This window comes from Anopheles gambiae, chromosome 2, assembly GCF_943734735.2.
Source record: "Anopheles gambiae chromosome 2, idAnoGambNW_F1_1, whole genome shotgun sequence".
NCBI classification, from domain to species: Eukaryota; Metazoa; Arthropoda; class Insecta; order Diptera; family Culicidae; genus Anopheles; species Anopheles gambiae.
Window position 1 is genome coordinate 33,403,647 of NC_064601.1, and position 17,112 is coordinate 33,420,758.

General features: G+C 47.7%; 1 protein-coding gene across 3 annotated transcripts; it reads left to right on the plus strand.

Annotated features, from left to right (window-relative positions):
- The first annotated feature begins 4,779 nt into the window (after nucleotides 1-4,779).
- LOC1273859 (tyrosine-protein phosphatase 69D) lies at nucleotides 4,780-14,648 on the plus strand. Of its 3 annotated transcripts, none has more exons than XM_061652323.1 (12): nucleotides 4,780-5,506; nucleotides 5,605-5,713; nucleotides 5,803-7,673; nucleotides 7,741-7,968; nucleotides 8,046-8,307; nucleotides 8,453-9,041; nucleotides 9,116-9,427; nucleotides 9,504-9,656; nucleotides 9,734-10,024; nucleotides 10,106-10,404; nucleotides 10,498-10,633; nucleotides 10,718-14,648. In XM_061652323.1, the coding sequence occupies exons 1-12, from the start codon at nucleotides 5,425-5,427 to the stop codon at nucleotides 10,799-10,801; spliced, it is 4,416 nt and encodes a 1,471-aa protein (XP_061508307.1). In that variant the 5' UTR covers nucleotides 4,780-5,424; the 3' UTR covers nucleotides 10,802-14,648. The 3 variants fall into 3 exon arrangements, with proteins under 3 accessions (XP_061508307.1, XP_061508308.1, XP_061508309.1); XM_061652324.1 differs by having other exon boundaries at nucleotides 8,516-9,041; XM_061652325.1 differs by having other exon boundaries at nucleotides 8,519-9,041.
- Nucleotides 14,649-17,112: the final 2,464 nt, after the last annotated feature.

Consider the following 17,112-nt stretch of genomic DNA (forward strand, 5'->3'; position numbering starts at 1 on the left):
GTGTGAGAGGAGCAAGATTCTCTTTGCAATGGAAGGTCAAAATTCATGGCTTACTTGCTGACAGTTGATTTAGGATGATGAATTATCTCGTTTGCTTTATCATATTTGCTTATTAATTTGTTTAAGTAAAGAAGGTGCCATAAAAGAATTGGGCAAACAAGTGGTTCGCTTCGCTTTCGCGCCGGGAGCAGAGCATTCCCAAACTCCTCCCAAAAGCAGGAACGCTCTGCTGTGACGTTTGCTGCAAAACCGTTAATGCCCCCGCCGCTTGGGATGTTCGTTAGTCCGAGTGGATTAGCTTTTTAGTTTGCCGTGTCCGTCCGCCCTGGAGACCACCCACCAGGAGCACATGAAAGGGTGGATCCGAACAAAAAAACCCCTCCGAAGGGTTGGACACATTTCTCCTTTTTCGGCCGGAACTGATAATGCCGACGCCAGTGGCGGTAGAGTTAAAAATAATTGATACACACCTTGGATCGGGTATTATAAGCTTTTGGCTGATCCGCTGTCCCCCGGTCCCGTCCCAAGTCGCAAGGGGTTGAGTCGTCTATCTGTGTTTCCTACGCAATCGCCCCTCCGTCCTTCTTTGGGGCTGCGCGTTCTAAACGCGCTTCCGAGTTATCAGACAGTTTATAATTAATATTTGCCCAGATAACACACCAGTGCAGTTGTTGAGGAAAGCGTCACGGCAACCGACAAAAAAAACGGCTTTACCAGGTACCGACCGATGACAGGTGGAATCCGAAAAATCCGTAATCCTTACGTCTTGCGCACGGAAGACACCGACCGCGGTGATGTTACGCGATATCCATGTGCGCTGCTACTACGTATCGGCGCGTACATGTGTAATCCCTGGGCTGGCGCGCAGGGGATGGCCCAAACTCGGATAGTACACATATGTGGTAGCGCCATCGAATGCAAATGGAAATGTTCCGCCGAAGCTAGCGTAAGTACCGGCTAATGCCGCAGCTCTCTAGCCCTGCCACCCCACCACCCGGGACCAAGTGCAACGCCCCAACCAAGGGGGGTTCGTTCGTGCGCTTTCCGTGAGCGCAGGCGACCTGCGCCGACGATTCGCGGAGACTTAAGTTTGCTTATTTTAATGTGTCACTAAAATGCTGAACGTGCATCGAATACGCGATGAGCGCGCGCGCCGCCGTGCTGTGTCATTCGTAGCGGATTCGTTGCGGATTCGAGGGTGAAATTCGAGGTTTGCTTTTCGTCGCGTAATGTACGAGATATTAAAATTACGAACATCAGAGGCAACACACACAACACACAATCAACTTCAACCTCGTTGACACACGAACACACTGATGAACATCATGTGCCTTTAATAATATTAATGAGAAATAATGGCCTCGCTCTTGTTGGCTTCTAGTACAAGGCGCGCGAGCGGCTCCTTTTCGTTGTTTCTGCAACCTTCGACAGGACAGTTATGGCAACACACTTTGGTCTATTGTTGTTTGATCGTTGCTCGATACGCTGGGCTTGATATTCGTTGATAAGCCCAGAAAGCAGGTGGTACGATTTGGGTAAACCTAGTGTCATCACCTTACTACCAACCAAAAGCTTTCAGGTTATAACGTGTCTTGGCTAATCAGGGTCACAGTAACAAAGGGTTTAAACACGTCCAAAACCGGACCCGACCATGGATGATGATATTTCCTGATCTTTTTAAGGACAACAAACATATTGCGCAGTAAAAACCGGACGCATTGGAGAGGAATGGTTCCCACAGTGGAATCGAACTACGTTCATAGCTTGCAGCACCCGACGCATGTATCGTTTGGATTGTTAGGCCGCCCAAGATACACGGTGTGAAAACTCAACCACTACAAACCAACCCGGGAGTGGACTGCTTTGCTTCTGCACCCATTCCACCCATCTCTACTGGAGGCACGGCACACTGAGGATCATAAACAAATTGAGCTACTTTATCGATCCTGTACAGTGTAGCAGCTTGTAAGTTTCTGCTGTAAAACCACAACGGGGTGTAATGTTTTCGGGTGCAATATAAATTGATTGAACGACACTGGACGAGACGCTTCAACCTCCACCCGACTATCATTGCGACGAAAGCTGGATCGCAATATTGCAGCCAGAGAGCATTTCGAATCATTTGTTACTGCCGTGACCATAAACATTACCCGTACCGGGGACACAATGGTAAGAGATAACAGATTAATGCGATAAATTTAAAGGGTTCGCCATAAACCGGTGGGAGGTTCATTGCTTTTGGTTTTTTCTCTATCTCTCTCTCTCTCTCTCTTTACGACACAATCTGTTAGGCGTCTCCCATACACACCATACGTATTCAGCGGTACCGATAATTTGTCACCCAAGACGATAAGTGTGAATTGGGTGCCCAGTTGATTAGGGCTATCTGTGCTCCATCCACATCCCCTCGGCCCGAAGTGGACACAGATCACGCGTACTGGAAGCCATCGGTATCGTGCTCGAGTCTGAAAAAGGGTGTTATTGTTCTACGAACGCGATCTGCACGCGAATGATAGAGTCCCCAGTTCGGTATGTGTGTATGTTTGTGTGTGTGGCTCTAGTAAGCAAGAAACGTGCACTCACTCTGCGCCGCCTTGATGAAGCCGTTATCAGTGCCTTTCGCCATCGTCACACGACAAGAGCTGACGCACTGACATAACTGACCAGGTAGCAGAGCACCGGGTCGCTGGTTGGCTCTTCGCCTCAAGCGTCCACACCTGCGCCGTTTGCCCGATATGGTTGGTCCTATGGTCCTATCGCTCGAATAGATTGTATTGTTCAAAGAAACTTATCAATTGCTACTATTGCCACAGAGTGTAGTAGGGTGCTGGGGGGGCGGGAGCTGGGTGCATCCTATTTTCTATCCCACTGATGGACGACGTGTCGTAAATTCTATGCGCCTTCCCTACCCTCGGGGGCTCCCATCCGGCAGATGAGGTGATGGTGCAACCGAAGCACATAAACAAGGGGAAGTAGAGCGCTAATATGAGATGGTTCTTAGCGTTTTGAAAACATTGTCTCATCTGCGAAGCCATCGTTTGTACAAACAGTACACCTTGGCGATAGGGCACAATTGAACAATCCCGGTGCCGGTCGCGGTGCCGAAGGCTCGTAAACTCTGATTAGCTCTGAGCGTGCCACGAGTGGAATGTATTATTAACTAAAAATATGGAAAATTGCTATCGGCGGATTCCACACGTAACCACATCCATCCCCCGCCCAGGTACCGTGTGTCGTGGCTCATTTGTAGCTTGTTCAAAGGTGTTTTGTTTTCTTTCTATTTGTGTGTGTGTGCCGCGTTGGCTTCTGTTCCCTATGCGCGCGGTGGTAGTATTGCTGTTGCTGCTGTTGCTGCTGCTGCTGTTGCTGCTGGGGCCAGCAGCAAAGATAAGGGAGTCAATCAGTCAAGTGGCAAGTAATCCACTCGACACACAATTGACAAGCGTTTGCGCCGATTGATTTAGTAATGCAATTATTGGGCCCTAGTGCCGTTCGATTCGCCATATCACACGCTTCTTTATTGTTTCTGTGATAAAAACCCTTAGCCCCGATGGTCCGAAATGTTGGATATGATGAACATGGTTTGATAGGCTGGTAACGTGCGTCGATAGGTTGTTCTTCCGGCGTTCCGACTGCTTGCGACGCAATGTTGTGAAAGATGTCGTGAAATAAAAGTCGATTATCAGTCCTTCCTACTACTACCACTGCTACTACTGGTAGAGATAGCTTTCTGCGTAAGCTACTGATAAATTTATACCGCCCTATCACAGCAGCTTGTTGTTATTATCGTTGCAGTAGAAAATTCAAATCCTAGCGCAACAGAACGACCATGCGTTCAACACAACGACCCGCGCCAAACGATACCTTAGAAACAGACGAAAAGTGTGTCCACCAGTAAAGTTCGATCTTTATCCCCGAGCTGTTATCGGCAACTGTTTCGTTATCCGATTTTATGGTTCTTTCCGGTAGATAAACTAGAGTTCTATTTTCGCACCGCTTTGTGTGAAGCATTCATGCGGAATTCCAGTTGTGGAAGATAAAAATATGGCAAAGATAAATTTCTGTACACTGCTAACAAAGCTAGTGCTGATAGCAAGAGAGATGCAAATGACTATGCAAAAGAATATTATAATTCCAAATAATAAAACCCCAGCAGCTAGATCTTGCACGAAAATAGTTTGTATTAATAACTTATGGATCCTTCCTTCCTTCTGTATCAAAGACTGACTATCCCGCTACGGATAATACTAAATACTACTAAATAAGACTCGAATGACCGCGCAGGTCGTTACGCCAAATAGAAAAATAAGACGAACAATCTAGCACTATGATATGAAATTCCGATCCATCACTTATCATTGTATATTTTAAGTTGTTGAGTAACTTTCATTTTTAAACTGTCTTACCGAAATAAACAGCATTTATAAATCCACCTAACCACTGTTGACTTTTTTTACAAAAAAAAAAAACTCCTCAAATACGGGTCCTAGGAACATAAACAATACGAGGCGCATCCATACAATCCGTACCATGCAGCACTCGTCAAAGCTAAGGACAGGATTTAATACACTATTCAAATTCCCATTAATGAATAATTAATCTGCATTCATCTATGCGTTTATTTGTGAATGTTGCAAGTTTTTGATCAATTTCCATTTAACAACTGAATAAAAACCAAACAAAATGCACAACACACATTCGCTACTTGGGCAAACGAGCGCACATGTACTGTCAACGCCACGAGCCGCTGCGCACCGGAGTCGGCTGTCAAACTGTGTCAACATGTACCAACCTGGGCTCACATTCACTTCGGTCGCCATTGTACACGGTTTTTGTTTTCCCATTCCCGTTTGGGTCCGCAAAAACGCTGCCGAAAAGTGCTGAAACCATGAAACAGAAGCAATAGAAAAGTGAGTGATGGTTGCGTGCAGTGTAGTTGCGATAGAATAAAGTGCGTTACGCGCACCGGCACAGTGCAGCGAGCGTGTGATAAGCCGCATCCGAACTGCCCCCGGAGAAAGGTGCGAGAGGGAGAAAGAGAGGTGTGTTTCGTGGGCGCTGTACGAGGAGCAGCAGCAGCAGCAGCAGCAGCAGCAGCAACCAGGCAAGAAAAAGTAGAAGCAACAGCGGAAAGCGTACCGGAGGCAGAACAATCAACGAACAAACGGGCGAGAGATAAATCCGTGTGTGAGTGTGTGGTTGTGTGTTGTGTGTGTGTGTGTGCTGTCCGTCCGTCCCCGCCCGCGGAAGCTGGGCAGTTTTCGCGGCACAGTTGGGTGTTGGCAGACAGGCAGCAGCAGCAGCAGCATCAGCAGATAGCATCAAATCATAAGAGGGGGCGGATTAGCAGCAGCGCAGGCGAAGCCGATCACAGTGCCATCGAAGAGCTGTTTTCCACACGCTCTTACCCGAAGACGGCAAGCAATGTGGAAAAAGCAAGCCCCCTTGTGCTGGCTCGTAAGTGTTTACGTCGTGTGTCAGCTGGTTGCAGCGAAGGATAGTCAAGGTATAGCAAAAGCAGACAACAAACACGCCCTGCCCTAGCGTACCGGTGCGTCTGACTGTCGCATGATGACTAATGCATCTTCCCCCAATCGTTTTCAGTGCGAGAGGAATACTTCATTGCCGGCAGTAACGGAACGCTGTCCTGTGCCACGTCCGAGAATCAGAACATAGTGTGGCAAAAGAATGGCGCAAACATTTCCAACTCACGGTAAGTGTGTGGGGTGGTGGGTGGATAGAGTTTGGAATTGGGAGTATAGTGCAATTAATTACTAATCACCATACTCGATCATTTTGCAGTATATCGTTCCTTATCGTGGACAGCAGTGAGGCGGTCCGGAAGCTGTCCTACCTCGATCCGGCGGACGAGGCGGACGAAGCAAACGCTCCGAAGCTGTACTACACCCTGACCATACACAATTTTACCAAATCCGACGAAGGTAACTACACCTGCTACAACCTGGAAAATGGTCTCAACGTGTCGTACACCGTGCGCACCGTAATTCTACCAAAGATCACCCAAACTAGCAACGAAAAGATTAGAACTAAGACGACCAGCACCCAGCAGCTGTACTGCGTGATCGAGGCGTTTCCGCTGTCGCACACGATCTACTGGGTGAAGGAGGATGCATCGGGCGAAAGCAGCCTGCGGGCGCTGGCCAACAACTCGGAACAGCGGGTGATCGACGAGCGGCACGTGAACGCCACCCTGACCCTGCGCGATCTCACCAAGGGCCACAACGGCACGTACTCGTGCGTGGTCCTGCCCTCGGCGCAGATGCAGGCGGCCAACTACGAGGTGAAGAAATCGATGGCGCTGCTGATACTGGACGTGCCGCAGGTAACGATCGATTACGCGAAAGCCGTCGGAGCGAACAAAATCTATCTCAACTGGACGGTCAACGATGGCAACGATCGGATCAAAAACTACATCGTGCGCTACCTGAAAACGGGCGACCAAACGTTCACGTACTATCGCGAGAAGATAGGAGGAAACAATTCGTTCTACGTGCTGGACGGGTTCGAGCCCGGCACGGACTACAAGATCAGCTTGGGCGCATCGAACGGGCAGGGCGACAGCAAGCACCACGAGTACAGCGAAACGATACGCACGCTCGACACGGACCCGAGCTTCACGCCGGAGGTCGAGGTGAAGGGCAGCTCGCACAGCACGATCACGATCGGCTGGGCACCGCCGCCGGCGAACCTCACCGACTACATCCAGTACTACGAGCTGGTCGTATCGCACGCCGGTGTGAACGACTCCGTCATGAAGAAGGAAGCGTTCCATCCGCAGAACAGCCGCAACCTGCCGTACATGTTCGATAACTTAGCGACCGCCACGACGTACAACTTTCGCGTGCGTGCCTGCAGCGAGCTGACGAAAATCTGCGGCAACTGGTCGGACCCGGTGAACGGGACGACGAGCGATGGGCAGGCGTCGGCGCCGCGCAGTCTGCAAATTACCTGCTCGCACCACAACATCTCGCGACGCAACTTTGTTCGGGTGCGCTGGGAGGTGCCCGAGTTTCCGAATGGGAAAATCATGTCGTATCAGGCCATTTTGAGCGGCGTGGCCAACTATCGGTCCGAGTTTGGCATGATGAAGAGCGACATCTGGGGACCGAAGATCAAAAACATCAACCCGGACTCGTACTCCACCGCGTACGCGACCGAGTACGACAATGTGCCGCCGAACACGAACTACACCGTGAACGTTACGGCGCACACGCGCACGAAGCGGCCTGGCGTGGTTGCGTCGGCCACCTGCACCATGCCGGCCACCACGCCAGACAATCTGGGGCGCATTAGCTGGGGCAAGCTGCGGACGGATCAGGACGATTGGATCTTTAAACTGTTTCTGCCCCGGCTGTCCGAGCGGAATGGACCGATCTGCTGCTACAAGGTGTACCTGACGCGCATCCACATACACCATAATGGGTCGCTGCCGGCGCCCGAGAACGCGCTCATCACGAGCTACGCGGACGTGCATTCGATTAATAACACGCACGGTGGAACCTATCTGGCCGAGGTGTTCGCCGGTATGAGCAGCCAGACGGAGGTGTTTCTGGGCGATGGTAAAAACAGTCCGGCAGTGGGCCTGTGTCCACAGTGCCTGCAAATGCGGCACCGTGTGCAGGTCGAGGCGGAACGTGCACCAGCAACGACAGGTCGGTGTCAGTTCGTTTTTGTGTCTGGAAGATCTGTTTTTTCATTTTCTTATGCGTTTTCCAACAGAATTGCCTGCGGCACGCGATGATCTACCGGCAGCAGATGATGTGACGGCAGCACCGGGAGCCCGGACGGGCAATGAAGCGGTTGCTCTAGAAGATGAGCGTAAAGCGTCCTCCAATCACGAGAAACGAGATACGGGCAAATATTATGAATCGCTGACACGGCTGGAAACGGTTTTTGACGGTGCTCTGGATCCAACGAGTAATTACACCGGATTCCTGGAGGTTGTCGGTAAGTGTGGTCGTAATTCTCCGTTGATGGTGTAAAGATGATGAACGAAATTTTCAATATTTGTTTCTCCACTGCAGTAAAAACCGACAGCGGCAATGATGGACGCGACTACCTGTCGACTTTTAGCGAGTACTTCCAGGAAATGAATGCCGGAGCACCGATGGAGGGAGACGTGGACGGAAACGATTTGTCCTACATACTGAACATTGTGATTCAAGTCCTGCTGGCACTGATTGCCGTGGTGGTGATTGTGCTAATGGTGCTGTGCTTCCTGCACAAGCACGTCAGCAACAACATCGCACAGGAGGGAGAGGCGATCAGTTTGGGCGACTCGTTGAGGTAAGCGTTCGCTGTTTCGATCAGTCTGGGGAGGGAAAATGGAACAGAGACCCATACCCATCGACGGTTTGGTTTTCCTGCGAGTTTTGTTTTGGTTGCCCCGGGACTATTTTTGCTCCCTTCCTGTCTCTCCCCTTCTCTACAGACGAGCCCTCTGCAATGGTGGCCGTGGTGTTAATGTTCATCATCGTCATTTGCTCGGTTCCAGCAGTGCCAAGCCGCCAGTGCTGCCGCCGATCTCGAAAGACGACCTGCCGAAGGCGTACAACGACAAGCACAAGGACTCGGACTACGGGTTCCAGCACGAGTTCGAGCTGCTGCCGGACAAGTTTGCCGACCGGACGACGAAGAACTCCGACATGAAGGAAAACATGCCCAAGAACCGGTACCCCGACATTAAGGCGTACGATCAGACGCGCGTAAAGCTCACGCCACTGAACGGATTGGCCGGCTCGGACTACATCAATGCGAACTTTGTCATCGGGTACAAGGAGCGCAAGAAGTTCATCTGCGCCCAGGGTCCGATGGATGCCACCATCAACGACTTTTGGCGCATGATCTGGGAGCAGCATCTGGAGATTATCGTAATGCTGACGAATCTGGAGGAGTACAACAAGACCAAGTGTGCCAAGTATTGGCCGGAAAGCACGAACGATTCCATCCAGTACGGCGAGCTGCTGATCACGTTCCAGTCGCTTACATACTACGCCGATTACATCATTCGCACGTTGAAGGTAGGACCGTAGGAGCTTGGCAGTTCATCCTGGCCGATCTTGGAGCAATAATGTTTTTTTTTCGTGTTGTGCAGGTTACGAAACGGTCCGCCAGCTCGGGTGAGGAAACGTCTCGCGAGATCAGCCAGTACCACTATTTGGCGTGGAAGGATTTCATGGCACCGGAACACCCGCAAGGCATAACGAAGTTTATCAACCGAATCAACTCCGAATACTCGCTGCAGCGTGGTCCCATTCTGGTGCATTGCAGTGCGGGCGTCGGTCGCACCGGTACGTTTGTAGCGCTCGACACGCTCATGCAGCAGCTGCAGGAGGAGGGCCAGGTGTTTATTTTCAACACAATTTGTGATATGCGATATCAAAGAAACTTCCTCGTCCAATCTTTGGTGAGTGTGTAATCAGCATTGTGCGGAAGCAACACAACTTAAGTTAAAAAAAATCAACAATTTGCTTCGATTTTAGAAACAATACATCTTTTTGTACCGTGCACTGGCCGAGCTGGCGTACTTTGGAGACACGGAGATCGATCAAAAGTCGCTGGCCAGCACCATCGAAGCGCTGAAGCAGCCGTCATCGGAGAACGTCGAAATATCGCGACTTGAGCTACAGTTCCAGGTAAGCAGGACGCTCATCGCCGCAAACGAAAACGCCAAAGAAATTTGGTTTTCATCGTTAATATTGTCCCTTTGCAGCGTCTAAAAGCGTTCCAAGAGGACACGCGCAAAACTACGACGATGGGCTCGAGCGAGGAAAACAAGGCGAAAAATCGCTCCGAATCGTGCATCCCGTACGACAAGAACCGCGTCATACTAGCCCCCATACCGGGCCGGGACAACTGCACCTACATTAATGCGTCCTTCATCGATGGGTACGATGACGAGAACAACTTCGTCATCACCCAGGACCCGATGGAGGATACCATTTTCGACTTTTGGCGCATGATATTCGAGCAACGCATCAAAACAATTGTCATGTTCTCGGAGGTAAGGTCCTTTGGCGAAGTGCGGCTTTTGTTTTACGCTAGTCCCCCTCTTGAAACTAACGGCGATTCTGCATCTCCCCAGATCGGCGACGGTCCAAACAAGTGTCCCCGGTACTGGGCCGACGAGGAGATGAAGTACGAAAATCTGCTAGTTTCGTACATTCAGAGCGAGAGTGGCCCTTACTACACGAAGCGCGAGTTCACCGTCACCAACTGCAAAACCAACGACACGATCCACGTGACACAGTTCCAGTACAATGGATGGCCCACGGTGGAGGGCGAGGTGCCGGAGGTGACCCGCGGTATGATCGAGATCGTGAACCAGGCGCAGAAGCATAGCTCTCAGCAGCAGGACATTTTTACGATTGCCGTTCACTGCAGGTAAGCGCGAACGTTTTTTTCTTTACTTTTGCACTTTTGTGCTACTTATTTGCGTGTATTCATGTACCTCTTCGCTGCCCTTTTCTTTCGCAGTCTCGGAACGGACAAAAGTTCTCTTTTCGTTGCCATGTGTATATTAGTGATGCAGCTGAAGACGGAGAAACGCGTCGATATTTGCACCGTGGTGCGAAAGCTTCGAGCACAACGTAGTTTAATGATACAGACATATGTAAGTAATGGGATTCCTTCGTTCAGAGCGAAATAAATTTTCCCGACCGAGCTCACTATCCGCTTTCATCCCTTTTCGTTCCAGGCACAATATGAGTTCCTGCATAGGGCTATTGTAAATTTTGCTGATCTGTATAAAATATCGCTAGGCATCGTGAACGATTGTTGATAGAAAGGGTAAGACCGTGTGACTCGAAGTAGTAATTAATATTCGAACAATATTAAACAATATATTACACACAAACACTACGCTCTAACCAGCAAACAAACAAAATACAATATACGTATCGTAAGTCGGGCAAAGTGAGTGTAGCGTAGCGATACTGAAATGAGGATCAGTAACGGAGCTGCTGCGCCGGAGCTCGTTTTGCATCTGCATTCCTTTGAAAGCAAAGGTTGGCGCTATGAGAAAAGGTGGACAGCTGGATTAGTGCGAGCTGTAAGGGTGTAGCGTAAAGGACAGGAAGGAGAAGTAGGACAAGCAAATCAGAGATTGAAGGCTTATTATCTGAAACGGTTTAGACAAACGAGAAAGTTCCAGTAAGTTAAGTTAGCGCAGCCGGGCGATGAGAAAGGGCGAGAAGACGTAGACCGCACAACCGATAACACACAACACCGAAACGTAGTAGTTTAACAGCACGAAAGCGAAGGATCAACACGAAAAAAGAAACCTAACATAACGAAGAAAGAAGTTTTGTGACTTCTTCTTTTTTGGAACATTTTATGTGCAGAATGACAATTAGGATTAACTCTTTTTATATACCGAATACACTGATACCACGCGATACAAGGAACCAACCGACCGTTCTTACACAAGCTGAAGATGATGATGATGATGGATGTACGATGATGAGGTGGTGAACACACCGAACTAACCCAGGAGAACAAAACGGAGACTACTGTAAAGCGACAAGCATGCGTTTTTGGTTTCGTTTGCCAACTATACTCTCAGCTATATGAGAAATTGCAATTGTACCACCTCTATTTCGACACCTCAGTCCCTATAAGCAGCCAGCCGAAGCTGCTGTGTGTTGGGTGGGAACAGTCGAGCCATGCTTTGCCTACACAAACGTGCTAGCCGAATGCGCGCTCCTGCATATAATTACGTGCCATCATCGATAGTTTTTTTTCTTTTTCGTTGTTTCCTTTTCCAAAAGTGTCGCCTTTGCCCCGCGCAACGATTCTCGGCGCCTTAAGCGAAGTAGCAAGCACACACAGCGCGATCGTGTAAACTGTGTACTGGATCGTACAAGACGATCGGTACTGTAGCACATTGAACAAATAGAAGCAAATCAGAATCAACGTATGTAGAGGAGAAAGGGGAAAGCGAACAACTGTGACACATTGCGCATCCAAACGAAGCGAACAAATGTAGCTTTTTGCGGCTATACAAATCTAGTCTGATATGATGATAAAACCTAAACTAGCAACTTTCCCCCCGGTGCATTATTACCACCCCTGCCGCTACGACTGCCGCTGGTGCTGTGCTGTGAGGGGAAATATATCTCACTAAATCATGTTATCCCTCCAACCAATGCTTCCATCGCCATCGCGGCAATAGGCGCTCGCATTTCGCAAGCATTTCGTGCTGTGTGCGCGTAACCCTCAGTAGCACAAGGATGGCTCAACTGTTCCCGCTCATCGAACGATCGTGGCGAAGAACGGCAATGATGATTGTAGCGATTTACACAGTTTTACACAGGTTTTTGTGTGTGAGGATGTTTGTTTTTTGGTTTACAGCTAGGTCCGATGCTTCGGTAGATTTACATCTCTTAGGTATTTGTGTTTATATTGCGACAATCCGTAGAAATTCTCAGAATCTAATTCTCTAATCGCCATCGCCTCGTCTAAAGCAGACGCTTACATTTACAACCTACCAGCACACACACATTCATTGATACTAAACGAAAACCAACCCAATTACTCATTAATTATATCGATTAGGCGTAAAATAAAATGTGAATCTAGCGATAGGGGGGTAGCACACTAGAGAAAGGGGGGAGAAAGACGGAGGGGGAATAATAATTGAACCTTTTGTTTGCACTTTAAGTTAATTCTCACTCTCATGCTTCTCATTCCCTAAGTCATCATTACCTTGCTCTGATAAACAATGTTGCTAAAAGCGGGGAGTAAAACCATCACGAGCGAAACCATTGGCCATGGCACAAATTAGAACAATTAACCAATCACAACACGCAACAGCATATAAATATTACCTGTAAGAGAGATAGATATCATCCCACGTAAAGACAATTTAAGTATCGCGCTTCCCACCAGGCCCGTTAGAGCATCGTTATTTTGTTTGAGTTTTGCTTTGTTCGGGGGGTGGTGCAAGGGTGAAAAAAAACACACACAAACATACACAACACAACACAACAAGAACTCATACGTTTTTGGCTTCTGTGGAGCCCGCGTGTAAGTCAACCCCGGACGCCCAGAGACGCGCACAACACCCATTTAAAAAAAAGTTCATCACACAAACACACATGCCGATGTGGTCGCAGTGCGCCTCTGTGCCTTCCATTCACGTGTAGAGAGGTTTTTAGCAGCCGAACCGGATGGATGACACACACACACACACACATTGTCTCTCGGACACACATAGTAGAGCCGCTTTTGCGTGGGGAGCAGGGTTGGAAAAGATAGGAAGAGGATGTAAAAGTTCAGTTTAATGTTTGTTTGTTTGTTTTTTTTTTGGTGCGTTTATTGGCATCCTTTTACAAGGGAAACAAAACACAACAGCAAACAGAGTCAAAAAAGGAGAAAGATAGTTCCGTATGCTTATTAGAGGTCGGCAGCAATCCTCCAAAAAATCGATTTGCTACGTGTGCTATAATAGCAGTGTTTGAATTAAGTTTCATAAATTAACGATTATCCTTATTGAGAGCAAAATACAAAGCAAAGCAAACACAGCATAATTATCAAAATAAGCAACAAACTAACAAACAAAAGAAATGCAAACGAAACAAAACAAAAAGGTGCGCCCAACGAGACAGTAAACAGATACTCTAGAACTACAAAAATACCTCTATTTGTGTGTAATAGTCAATAATGAGTAAGGCATCCAGTGCGCCGAACAGCAAGCAGATCAGCAGCAGCAGCAGCAGAAGCAGCAAATGCCAGTATGATATTTCTTTAGCGTATTTGTGGCGTCTGTGAGTAGAGCGAATGTGCGCGGATGAAGCATGCTAACGTGCAGCCAACGACAACGGGAGGAATACTAATATTAAGCCACAGTAATCGAATCCATCTACATCTGCAGGCAACACATTGCAAGTGCAGCAACAAGCATCAACAAACAAACAAACACGAGCAAAATCACATGTTAACCGAACTGGAAATCAAATAAACTAAATCATCGCCAGGCTGAACTAGGCCCAGACCCATTCATATGGTACGCGTGGTCCACGGTTGGGAACAAAACTGCAAACACCACAGCGTACAGTGGAGGCGGTGTACTGCAATTGATTCGAGAAATGGAAAACAGAAAGTCCAAATCGCCAAGTCAACCCAACCAGCGCTCTCTAGTAGTAGTGGTAGTAGTAGATAACTTCTGCTTAACTCTCGGAGTGGTAACATCCGTGTGGCTTATTTGTGTCTGCCCGGATGTCGTATATGTTGATCATGCATGCCGTGCGCTTATATAAATATGCATCAGCTGCTGCGCAACGCAGCGAACGCAGCCGCGAGTCGATTTTGTTTATGTGTGCTAAGAATTTTGCAATTTATTGTGTATAAAAGTGGAAGCAAGCAAACAAACAGGCAAAAAAGCTGAAACACAGTGCAGCGCGATAGCCATTTTTTTCAGCTATTCTCAAGAAAAAACCCGCCCGATGCATTAAAGAAGCTTGGACGCGGGCTTAAGTGAAAGAGCGAGCGAAAGGAAAAGCGGATTTTCAAATAATAACGGCAGGCGGTGAAAGCAAAGGAAAGTTAAGAAAAGAATGATAATAATAGAATGAAAGCGATTATGCAATGAGATAATGGGCGAATAAAAGTAAACAAAAAACTAAAAAGCGAATAATTGTTTTTTTTTTGCATAGAGCAGGACGTGTAAATGGAATGTGATACACGCTTATTGGGTAAGATTATTGTTGTTTTGCACTCTTCCCTTCACTTTGCGCGGCCGATTTAAGGTAATGTAGGAAGATTTGATCATCTCTGGAATGCCCAACAAACCTTTAGCAACTGTTTTGCAACAGATGTGGGCTGACTTCTTTGGAAACTATCCGAAAAATATGCGTTTCACTAAGCTCTAAAGGTTTTTAAGGATACATTTCATTCTGAACCATCAAACCTTGAAAGAATCTCAAATGAATTAGTATCTCGACATTTTTAACCGTTATCGAACCTTTTGGGTGTTATCGAAAGCTGGGTGCCAGTACCACCCTCCCCGATCGCCATCTACAGGGGGGGGGGGGGGGGGCTTAACTCGTCTTACAGTCTAGGGCCCCCGATACTCTAAATCCACCACTGGTAAGCTTAATTGAAACTAACCTTTTATTCTGAAATTGTTCTGAATGTCCCGTTGAACTGCACTTACTGTATCGTATTGTTCCACCGTTCCGTCTAATTTCACTCGACTCCATGCACAATATCACAGCACAATATGTTACTCGGATGTTCAATTACGTGTGTAACCAGATAATACTTGCTTTAAAATGTTAATTAAAAATGGCCTCCTGTTTTACATTTGTCCCTTTTGACTGGACAGTGACACATTTGCTGTCAGCGCGCAGCCAAAGGTAACTACGATCTGCTGAAGATGATCTAGGGAATCTGTTGTAGCATATCTGCTATACAGAACTTTTTATAAACCACACTATCAGCTATAGAACACATTGTAACACACTCTAGAAAACCAAAACACACTATTGCAACACATTCATTGTAAGATATTTAGCAAATCAGGTCATACCATAACAACACAACTGGTAGTTCAGGCCACACAGTTCTTATAAAAACAATTGTGAAACACTTCTTGAAAAAACCCGAATGACGCATAATAAGCAAATCAGGCGTTACTGCAGGCAAAATAGGTGAACCGAGAACGCATAGCAACTTATAAGCTCAGCGACGACAACATCCATTCTTTAGCAACAATAGTTGAAACTAGTGATGGGTAAAGTTGGCAAAAATCCGGAGTCGACTCCGATCCGACTCCGATAAATTCGGAACCGACTCCGGAAGGTAGGTCCGCGCTGCAATATCTGGAGTCGTCCGGAGTCGTCCGGAATCGCCCGGAGTCGTCCGGAGTCGTCCGGAATCGCCCGGAGTCGGAGTCGTCCGAAGTCGTCCGGAGTAGTTCGGAGTCGCCCAGAGTCGCCCGGAGTCGGAGTCGTCTGGAGTCGTTCAGAGTCGTTCGGAGTCGTTCGGAGTCGTTCGGAGTCTTTCGGAGTCGTTCGGAGTCGTTCGGAGTCTTTCGGAGTCGGAGTCGTCCGGAGTCGTCTGGAGTCGAACGACTCCGAACGACTCCGACTCCAGCGACTCCGGACGACTCCGAACGACTCCGGGCGGATCTAGTGGTTCCATTTTGCCGGAGTCGAAATCGAACTAACAATGGTCGGAGTCGGATCGGAGTCGTGGGTGCGCTCCAGAGAGCACATCACTACTTGAAACCTTCTTTCGTAATACAGTAAAACCGCAGCATAGGCACACATCGACGAACACCTCACACCAATTCAATTTATAAATTGTTACCAATAACAATAACACTTAATTAGGACAAAAACACATAGCAAAACCCGACGACGAAACCCATAACTTATTTTGAGTATAAATAAAACCAATTCCGACCATGGCAAGTCAGATTCGTTCGGATTATCATGATAGGACGTAACGCTGCCTAAAAACTTCGCCTTCCAACTTATCTCAAGAGTTTAGTTATGTCCCCCTACCCAAGGTAAGGCTTTTAAACTCAACAACGTTTCCAGGCCGACGATCCAACGACGATCAAGTGTTGAAAATTCCACCTCGACCAAAGTTTTATTCTAACTCGATCGAACTAAAATCAAACTTACTACACTGTTATTCAACAACATTTGCACCAACGAACCTGTAATTTTTGGAAAAGGATCGAGCCATTCATTCTGTGAAAAAAAAAGACGAATAAAACATAAAATTTTCGTATTTTTTGTCATTTTGCCAATTATGCTCACTTGGCAAGTTACACTTAGCCATGTGAGATGCTTATGGGTTTGCGCAACTTGGAAAGTTTTTGTATCCTCGATCCAGTTTAGCTCGCTCTCTCTCTTTCTCTCTCTCTATCTCTCTCTCTCTCTTTATCTCCCTCTCTCTCTCTCTCTCTCTCTCTCTCTCTCTCTCTCTCTCTATCTCTCTCTCTCTATCTCTCTCTTTTGCACACCCGAGGATGAAATCGGCATTCTCAATCAAGAAGGCGCTTTTTAACAATACAAGTCAAGACATAAGGCCTTTAACTTAATTTCAGCATCCGTTCGTCAAAAATGTTATCATGGCCGC

Excerpts from the sequence above, each read along its gene's own strand:
- LOC1273859 (XM_061652323.1), top strand. The coding sequence starts at position 5,425 with ATGTGGAAAAAGCAAGCCCCCTTGTGCTGGCTCGTAAGTGTTTACGTC. Across the intron at positions 9,042-9,115 it reads ACATCATTCGCACGTTGAAG|GTTACGAAACGGTCCGCCAG; the intron begins GTAGGACCGTAG and ends CGTGTTGTGCAG. Across the intron at positions 9,428-9,503 it reads ACTTCCTCGTCCAATCTTTG|AAACAATACATCTTTTTGTA; the intron begins GTGAGTGTGTAA and ends CTTCGATTTTAG.